The sequence below is a fragment of the Nerophis lumbriciformis genome, linkage group LG35, assembly GCF_033978685.3.
Source record: "Nerophis lumbriciformis linkage group LG35, RoL_Nlum_v2.1, whole genome shotgun sequence".
Lineage (NCBI taxonomy): Eukaryota > Metazoa > Chordata > Actinopteri > Syngnathiformes > Syngnathidae > Nerophis > Nerophis lumbriciformis.
Genome location: NC_084582.2, coordinates 9,152,501 through 9,162,817, shown reverse-complemented (window position 1 = coordinate 9,162,817; position 10,317 = coordinate 9,152,501). Strand labels below are relative to the sequence as shown.

At 38.3% G+C, this 10,317-nt stretch overlaps 1 protein-coding gene across 1 annotated transcript in view; it reads left to right on the top strand.

The window, feature by feature from the left end:
- Positions 1-1,692: 1,692 nt before the first annotated feature.
- The window catches only part of LOC133575321 (platelet-derived growth factor receptor-like protein), an 11,508-nt gene continuing 2,883 nt past the window's right edge, over positions 1,693-10,317 (top strand). The window contains exons 1-5 of the mRNA XM_061927970.2: positions 1,693-1,922; positions 6,183-6,343; positions 6,418-6,560; positions 6,632-6,783; positions 6,862-7,155. Of these exons, the coding sequence (XP_061783954.2) occupies positions 1,841-1,922; positions 6,183-6,343; positions 6,418-6,560; positions 6,632-6,783; positions 6,862-7,155 (832 nt within the window). The 5' untranslated portion in view covers positions 1,693-1,840. The remainder of the gene's footprint in view (positions 1,923-6,182; positions 6,344-6,417; positions 6,561-6,631; positions 6,784-6,861; positions 7,156-10,317) is intronic.

Genomic DNA, 10,317 nt, shown 5'->3' with positions numbered 1-10,317 from the left:
CAAGTATAAAACTACTTTTTCAAAGTATTAATTTCCTATTTCAAGCATGAAAAAAAAAAATTATGACTTTGACACAATTGTGTCTCATAATTAAAACAGATGACAGCCAAATGGGCTTTGCTGTTTTATTTTCAATGAAACAATAGAACATACGTACTCATATAGTAGTACAGTTGGCACAGTACAGTAAACTGACAGTTAATATTTTAACATGTGACATTTCAAACAATTTTGAACAGAAATAGTTCATGCACATTCAGATAAATTCCTCAAAATTACAATTAATAACATTTTGGCCGGGGGCCGGGCTGTATATATTAAGTTAAAGTTAAAGTACCAATGATTGTCACACACACACGAGGTGTGGCGAAATTATTTTCTGCATTTGTCCCATCACCCTTGATCACCCCCTGGGAGGTGAGGGGAGCAGTGAGCAGCAGCGGTGGCCGTATATGCGCACTAATTGACTGAAAGAGCACGCACTTGGCGCGATGATGTCATGTTATCGATGGAAAAATGCATTTTTAAACAATATGATTTGCCTGAGCGGCTAGGAGACCCCGAGAGGAACAAGCGGTTGCCTAATTGCCTTTCCATTAAGAACAATAAATTAGTTTTTAGTATAAGTTTGCTGGTTTCAAGAAATGTAATGCCGAGCGCATATCATTATGTCAAGATAATGGCACTAGCATTTACTTCATTTAAGAATATTTTTCAACATGTTGAGCAAAAAGGTCTCTTTTTTTTTTCTATCAAGAAAAGTGCACTTGTTATTAGTGAGAATATACTTATTTTAAGGTATTTTTAGGTTATTTGAGGTTAGCTAATTTGACTTGTTTTGGAAAGTCTTGACAAGCCAAATTTTCTTGTTCTATTGGCAGATAATTTTGCTTAATTAAAAAAAAATACCCCTCATTTTTGCATTATTTTTTCTTGTTTTTGAACACTGACTTTTTGCAGTGCGAGACACAGAGGCGTGTCACACTGACATCACAAGCGGATGGACCCCTGATGAGCTAAGATAATTCCACAAGGAAAAAAATGCACCTGAACTCCTGAAATGGCCAGGAGAAAAGTGGCCTACCAAGTCAGCTGAACACAAGCCAGAGAAAGTGTCAACAAACTCCAGAGACGCCATGTCGTCTCTACAAGACTTTATTGTAGTGCAAAATCAGTCAAGAAAAACAAGAGTCCATAGTTGCCGGGACCTGGGACTTTTGTCGGTGGATATGAATAACACAGCGAACCGGGACTTGGCGACAGAAGCGGGATCAAATTAAGCAGATTTCATTGCATTGTCATTAAAACACAACAGAAGCTCACATAAGGTACTACTTAAAAGATGATGAATTAGTTGATTTCCATTATAAGTCTAATGGCAAAAAGAGATAATAAATTCCTTAAAAGGGGGCTTTTTTGACAAACTTTATCTAATGTTGTTCCAGTAAGACCAGCGACAAAAACAACAAATAACAACAGGTATTTATGTTGTACAACAGAACACATTTTTATTTGGCTTTTGCACAGAGCCCATCAGGACGGTGTTGTTGTCACATGCTGCTGGCAGACTTCACTCCAGCAGCTAAGCAAACAGACTGTGTGATTCCACATGGAGGGGCCTCTGGTTTTACACCCTCATTCGTCCAGACAGGCTTGAAAGCCTCCATTGAGCCAGTCTGGAGGAATTTGGGCTACTAATGCCACTCTCAGGAGGAGCAGCTGACCATTCACATTGCGAGTTTGGTTAACCACCTCCTGTCTTTGCACCTTCTTTTCTGTCGCTCTCGATAAAGTTAGCACTTTGTGTTGAACCGCAAAAGGTTTTGGTTAAACCAGTATCATGACTTCAGGGACCTTGTTTGGGTCGAAGCGGAGGCTGGTGTTGAGCACTCTCCTTATTTGTTTGATAATCTCCGAATTAGGTAAGTGATTTGTTTGCCTTGCTAAGTGCTTCTGTGAATGTACAGTATTGTGTAAAAGTCTGACACCACCATTGGATTTGTAGCTATACATAAATACCAAATATTGAATAATTACAATACACAAGTGTCAAGACTTGGACTATGGCTTGGTTTGTTCTCCCGAGGTGCAAGTGAATTGGACCAGATGTGGCGTGAAGGTAAATACATGATTTATTTAAACACTATAACTACAAAAAAAAGGATCAAACAAAAGGCGCGCACAGGGGCGGAGGTACAAAACTAGACTATAAACACAAAACTTGCACATTGGCAGAAACTATGAACAATTAAACAAAACTTGCAAACTATGACATGAATAAAGAAAACTTACTTGGATGAAAAAACGGCATGAAAAAGCGCAGCAAGGGTCATAAGGGTGTGTGGAGAGTATAAATGTGGGATGTCGTCAGAACGACAAACTGAAAACAATGAACTTAAAAACTATAGACATGATTAACGAAAACAGGTGCGTGACTCAAAACATGAAACAGGTGCGTGACGTGACAGGTGAAAACTAATGGTTGCTATGGTGACAAAACAAAAGTGCACAAAAAGTCCAAAAATCAAACCAAACATGACCAAAACAAAAACATGATCACACAGACATGACAACAAGAGAGCATGACGAGGACCACAGGAGTTGAAAAAGACATTCAGATGGACGGTGCTATCATGGTCCATTGTGATCACTTCCTCTAAACGGGGCTATATGCTACATTTCCAACTTTTCAGACTTACGTTTATGTTTAAAATATTTTTATTCTGGTATACATGATTCCCGTGCGTGGCCATCGCTGTTGCTCACTGCTACCCTCACCTCCCAGGGGGTGTAACAAGGGGATGGGACCAATGCAGAGGATAATTTCACCACACCTAATGTGTGTGTGACTATCAGTGGTACTTTAACTTTTGTAACTTTAACTTTACATGATGTGGGGAAATGTCAGTAAGGTGATGTGTTTTGAGTTATCCCTTGTTTCATTATTATGCCACTTAAAAATTAGTTGGGTACATCCACATATGGAAATTGGTGCACACAGTAACCGATGCTTAGTACTGTTTGTCCCAGTTACTTGAAAATTGCAGACATGAATGGTTTATTTTTAATCACATGTAAGATCTGCATATCCAAACCAGAGTAAGGCATTAATGGGAAGAATTGTTTTGGGTTCTAATGGCCTACCTCAAGGTCATTGTTTCTCTGCTCTCTGCTTTACAGACAGCTGTTTTGCAAACAAAGTTCTCCAATTCTCTAATATTTATTCATGTGACTTGTTGGGGTGGGGGCAAAGCCACTGGGGGGGCTACATGATCATGGCATGCACTGCAAAAAGTCAGTGCTCAAAAACAAGAAGAAAAAAAAAAAATTAGGGGTATTTTATTTGAACTAAGGAAAATTATCTGCCAATAGAACAAGAACATTTGGCTCGTCAAGACTTTCCAAAACAAGTAAAATTAGCTAACTTCAATAACCCAAAAATACCTTAAAATAATAAGTATATTCTCACTGATAACAAGTGCACTTTTGTTGGTAGAAAAAAAAAGAGACCTTTTTGCTGAATATGTTGAAAAATATTCTTAAATTAAGTAAATGCTCGTGCCATTATCTTGACATAATGATATGCGCTCGGCATTACATTTCTTAAAACAAGCAAACGTATACTAAACACTAATTTATTGTTCTTAATGGAAAGGCAACAAGGCAACCGCTTGTTACTCTCGGGGTCTCCTAACCGCTCAGGCAAATTATATGGTCTAAAAAAGCATTTTTCCATCGATAACATGACATCATCGTGCAAAGTGCGTGCTCTTTCAGTCAATTAGTGCGCATATATACAGCCCGGCACCCGGCCAAAAAATTGTTTTTTGTAATTTTGAAGAATTTATCTGAATGTGCATGAACTATTTCTGTTCAAAATTGTTAGAAATGTCTAAATATTAACTGTCCGTTTACTGTACTGTGCCAACTGTACTACTATACGAGTACATATTTTCTATAGTTTCATTGAAAATAAAACAGCAAAGTCCATTTGGCCGTCATCTGTTTTAATTATGAGACACAATTGTGTCAAAGTCATGATTTTTTTTTTCATGCTTGAAATAAGAAATTATTACTTTAGAAAAGTAGTTTTATACTTGTGAGTGTTGATGACACAGCTTTGCAACAGTTGATATTCTAGTTTCAAGCAAGTTTTAGTCAATATAGGTCATAAAGTCTCAGCAACAAGCTGTAATATCTTACTGAGATCATTTAGGACCAAAACACTTAAAACAAGTAAAACACTCTAACATAAAATCTGCTTAGTGAGAAGAATTATCTTATCAGACAGAAAATAAGCAAATATCACCCTTATTTGAGATATTTAATCTTACTTAGTTTTCAGTTTCTGCAGTGTGGGCTTTTGTAAAGATTTGACGATTTTTCATCTAAATCATGGGTGTCAAACTTGTTTTCATTGAGGGCCACATTGCAGTTATGGTTGCCCTCAGAGGGCCGATTTTAACAATGGATAACATATGAATATACATGTATATATATATATATAATACATTAAAATATTTTTTTTACATAAGCTGCAAAAAAAAAAATTTACATTTTACTTTAAAAACTGGCAGCTTAGTCACCAGAATTTTACAGTTTTTTTTTACAGCAAATAAAAAAAAATTATAAATAGAATGTAATGGAAAAACAATACCACTGTTTTTAGCGGGGAAATTCAAGCAACATAGCTGCCAGGTTGTTGTTTTTTTACTGTAAAATGTTGTTGTTTTAATATTATTATTATTTTTTTTTTTTATGTTTTAGTGTCTTACTGTGTATATGGGGGGAAAAAAACAGTACCAAAGTTGATTTTACGGTAAAAAAAAACTCAGTCGGCGGAATTTAACCTTAAAATCCATTGTCAATTTTATAGTCTACAATTTGATTGATAATTTGGTTTGAAATCATAAGTCAAGCAGATATTTTAGTAAAGTATTTATCTTTATTTTAACAAAAAATATTGTTGGAATACATGATAATATAATATTTTTAATATTGCATTTTAAAAGATATGCAATTGAATGCGGTACATGATTTTTTGTATGTCAAAAGGGAAATAAATACATTTAGTAAGAAAAGATTAAGCATTTTATTAACGCATATTATTTCCAGGCTTTCGCGGGCCACATAAAATAATGTGGCGGGCCAGATTTGGCCCCTGGGCCTTGAGTTTGACACCTGTGATCTAAATCCATCAATCCTGAAATAAGAAGATAAAATCCAATTTGCTGTCAAATTTCAATAAAGAGGTTTGAATCAAATTAGGAATTTGTAACAGTAACTACCTGCCCTATAAAAAATGCTAAATATAATTAATTTTGGTAGCATGCAACACTTCGCTGTTCCATTCCACATAGATGTCATAATGTCATCAGAGCTCACATTTATGCATTCACACACACAGCATCATCATTGGGAACCAGGATGGGGTGATGGAAGGAAGGTTAACATATAATACATTCATTTGTGGCAACATTATGTAACCGAGGCCAGCCAGTGTGGCTGGGCAATGTGTACGTTGGTAAAACAAACTCCCTGACAACCTCAAAAGCAGCGCTGGCTATTGAGTTGATAGACCAGGATTTTAGATTTTACCTCTCATGTGAACGAGCCAGGTACGAGTCCTGGGTGGAATGGAAGTTATGTGGAAGTTTCCCTTTTGCATTCCAGAGCATAAGTGTGGTGCATTCAATGACCCTTAAAATATAGGTGTCACTAGGTTTTAATGCACTAATTTGATATGAATTTGAATTACGATAGCACCAAAATGGCTGACCCTTATCCCCGGACCAACATAGGTTTGGGAATAGACTCCGGAATCCAAGTATGTAGGCCTACTGTAGGCCAAAAGGAGAAGAATCCAGATTTACCCTGTACCCAACTAGAGTTTTATGGAGTATTTTATTGAAATAGACTCAATTCAATATTTGCAAAGCCCCAGAAATGAACAGGATTGAGCAGGACCTTTATAAAGGAATTCTCGTGCCTGCACCTTTACTCAGACTCATAAAGATGTATTCCTTTGCCAATAAACTTATGGAAAGGATTATCTACCCTACAAAACAAATTGACTGCTGTTACTGAACAATAACAATCGCTCATTGCTGGCATCAGAAACGCTTGATGTTTTGCTCGCCAGCACAGATATTTTATGATGATGTGTTCCAAATGTTATCTAGTTTACTGTCATAAAGATGCTAACGAGCGGAAGAAAAGTCCGGGCAGGAAGGCCAAGTCTAGCAAACCTAAACTGGGAAAAGCAGCAACCAAAGATACACCAGCAGGAAAAAACAAAGCAAAGGTTAAAGCTCCAGTGCAGGCTCAGACCTTACTTACGCAGGTATTTTCACCAACGTCTTCTTTAAACATGACCCATCATTCCCTTCATGTCAGTACAGTAACTCTTCTTTATAGGTCATAAACAAAGGTAAGTTCACCAAGGTGGGCGAGACAATCAGCGTTCAGGCTGGGGACACTCTGGAGCTAAGGTGCAGAGGTAAACCTGTGCAGTGGGGCGTCCCCCCATACTTGGAGGACGATGACGAGGGCAGGCTAAGGTAAGCTTTTTGATTATGAGTCCTCTTTGCTTAATACAAGTTTAAGTGTATTTCCTGTTTCGCTTCCATAGGATAGTCCAGAACGAGCGATACGGTGTTCTGACACTAGTCAATACAACAGGTGCAGATACAGGGGAGTACACCTGCTACCCCATGTTCTGTGAGAACACAGACTGCAGAAAGAACTACGACAAAGCGGGCAAAGTCTTTGTTTTCTTCATGGGTACAGAGAAATCGAGACTGCAGTATCGCAGCTATTTCATTTAAGTCTAAGTTTACTTGTCCAAATGTTCCAAAATAGACCCGCAAGAGCTTTTCGTCCCATCGTCTGACTACTACGAAGTGATCCAGCTTAGAACCAACTGGCCAACACGCCTCCCCTGCCAAGTGACGTCACCGGAAGCCAATGTGACGCTGCACCGCGAGTACCCGCCAGTGGAGGTGCCAGTGGACGGGACAGAGATCTCCTTCAACATCAGGAAAGGCTTCACCATCCATCGGCCGAGACCGCATCACGCCGGAGCGTTGTACTGTGTGGCCAGCCTGGGGCGCCTGAGACAGAGCTCCACCAAGTACATGCTCATCTATGTCAACTGTGAGTGCTGTGGACTTCACACTTTTTACGTTCATTTAAGAACCCAACTTAAGAAGGGTTGTATATGTGTTAGAGATGCGCGGTTTGCGGACACAACCGCGGAGTCCGCGGATAAACCGCGGGTCGGGCGGGTAAAAATAGATTTTAAATAGATGCGGGCGGTTGGCGGTTGAACCAATTCGGAAATATATATACATAGTTAAATGTTGTTACCCACATACGAAAAACGAGCAGCACTCTTTGAATACAGTCAATTATTCATCAGGCACCGCGTCCCAGCAACAAGTGCCGCAAGTGAGCGCTCCTTCAGCGCAGCAGGGCGCATTTTAGAGGCCAGGCGCTCTCGCATGAATCCTGGCACTGTAGATGCCATTTTATTCCTGCATAGTGCTAACAAAAAAAAAAGTAAGTAGACATACGGTTGGATATGTTAAACGAATTAGTCTACGTTACCTAGGCTATACCAAATAAGCCCATGTCTAACCTATATTGAGTTCGGTCAGCTAAATAATTTTGATGGTTACGTGTTGTTTGGGCGCACTACAATGCAAAGGAATTAAGGCAATTGCGTTGTTTATTGTGGGTTTCTTCTATTCGAGATATACTACTATGTGTGAATAATTATTTGGCCTCGCTTTCAAGTGAAGCGCATCTCCGATTGGCGACAATGTAAGGCTATTTAGCTTGCTTTGTTTGTCGCGACTGTCTATTGTCATTATAATTCAAGTTTGATGATAAAGTGCAGTCTGATGGGTTTGATTTCCCCCCTTCAGCTATTTGCTTTGGCCAATAAGTTGCAGGTAATTTATTATTATTATTTATTTAATTTATTTTTGTTTAAATAGAGATGACATACATATGTTATTGTATAATTTAAGTTTGTGCGCGTGATTGACAGCCTAAGGCTTATGAGGCACATTTTTTATTTATTTTTTTATTTCAACTTAAAAACGTATGAGCCTATGCCTACAACATAGGCTATGTGTTTATCTTTATTTTCCTGCCTGTCGTTGACAATGGAGATTGTCTGATATTTTGTCATGGCTGCAGATCAATCGATAAAGGTTCATCTTTGTCGCGAAATTGTTCACTGCTTCACTGTGCACCCCGCCCTCGTCCCTATTTGAGCATTATAACGTTAACAAGTTAATTGAAATTGAAAGTGAAATTTTTACCTAACAAAAATATAGGCCTAGTCTTTCTAAAACATTTTTTTAACTTCTTAAAAGCCTCGTTCTGCTTGCTGCAACTGCGCACACAAAGTGTGAGGAACACACTCCTGATCTGAGGGCATTGGCAACAATAGTCAACACTTTATTAATGGAAATGACAATAATATTGTAATAATGATAAATAATATTATCACGCATTAATATCTCTTAGCCACTAATGCGTGGCACGCATTGAATGTCTCTGCTGAATTGGATCAGTCTCCTTTCTTTAACAGGCAAAAGCTTTATAACCTCACTAATGCCTTGCATCGTCTATATTAGATATATAACAACGGGCGGGTGCAGGCGGGTGTGGTTTTGATAAAATGTTGGTTCGGGTGGATGGCGGATGGTTGACGACTTTTGTGATGCGGTTGTGGATGAAATAATTGCCTATCCGCGCATCTCTAATGTGTGTTAGTCTACTGCAGACCTGAGCAAATTGGCCCATTGAGCTTTTCAATCTGACCTGATCTTTTAGATCTTTAAGATGGAAAAAGTAGCTGCCATTATGATGTGCAGTGATGGTTTCAAATGACCGTAAGTCTTGAACTATACAAAGTATTTCAGTGGTTGGAATCTGCACTTTTCATGATATACTAGTTATTATGGTAATTTAAATCACAGCAGCTCAGACGGGGCACCAAGCAGTGTGGGTGGGGAGCGTTTCCACAGAGTGTTTCCAGAGCGGCCAGCCTGAAATGCGGGTATCAGGGACAGACGCGGAAGGAGATTTTTATAGCAAAGTTCTAAAACTTAGTGATATATCAGATTGTAGTTGGGGTTTGTGGTTTTTATCCAATTTGCGTTCATATTTCACTGTTTGTTGCATTTTTGTTGCGCAAATTATGTCGATCGAGAGGGGGTGTGACGTTCATATGTTGTCAATATTCAGTGTTTTATCGTTCATAGTTAATATTGTACATCCCACATTCTTTATTTTCATGTACATTCTGGGTGTCTAATTCAGTAAAAAAAAAGTAACATTCCATTCTGTTTAAGGCGGTCTGTCATAACGTTTTTAGCATTCAATCAGACATTATTGTGAGGTTTTGTATTAGTGTTCCTAAAAATCAGATATACCGGCCCTCAGACACATTGTTTTCTCTAAATTTGGCCCCCCGAGTCAATATAATTGCCCAGGCCTGGTCTACTGTAATGTATAAGACCTGGAAGAACGGTAGTTACAGTCAAAACATTCTGGGATTCAGACTTAAGAAAAAAGAAAATCTTAAATGCTGGGAAGCCCATTTGTACAGCATGCCTTGTGTGTTCTTGTCGTGTGTATAGTTTTGCATGGGTATTTGTGTGTATGTGTTTATTTTGAATACTGGGTATAGTCTGTGTGGTTATAGGGATGGGTACCTTTTGCACATCTAAACCCATACAGTGCCAATCCCCTGTAGGAAATCGATACCGGTACTTCACAGTACCAATTTGTGTGTGTTCATGGTAAAAACATTTTTTAATATCTATTTTTTATTTAACATTTAACAGTGAGCTGATAATCATAACTATGCCCTCCAGTTGGGAAATGTTCTTGTCTTACACTTCTGAGTCTCATTTGCAAGCATTACAAAGTAGTAGACTTTTCATGCAGTTGCAATTCCAAGACATTAGATGGCAGTAGATGTATGTTGCACTCTACAAAGTGTTTATACTGTAAGTATTGTACTTATTGCAAACTTGCTGTTTGATTGTAAAGTGCAACTTAGTTTGTATTACCAAATATGGGTATGTTGAAATCCCCATGTAAAATTGCTAATGCGAATCAGTAGCATTTATATGGCAAAGACAATGTAAATTAGCATTGAGCTAGTATAATTTGAAAAGAGGAGCCTGACTTTACATTTGAATGTATTCTATCAGGCATACTTGCTTTGTTGGCATGGAAAAGTACCTTATTACCTAGAGGCAGTTTGGCTGGGTCTGCTGTAAGTGCAACTTGAGT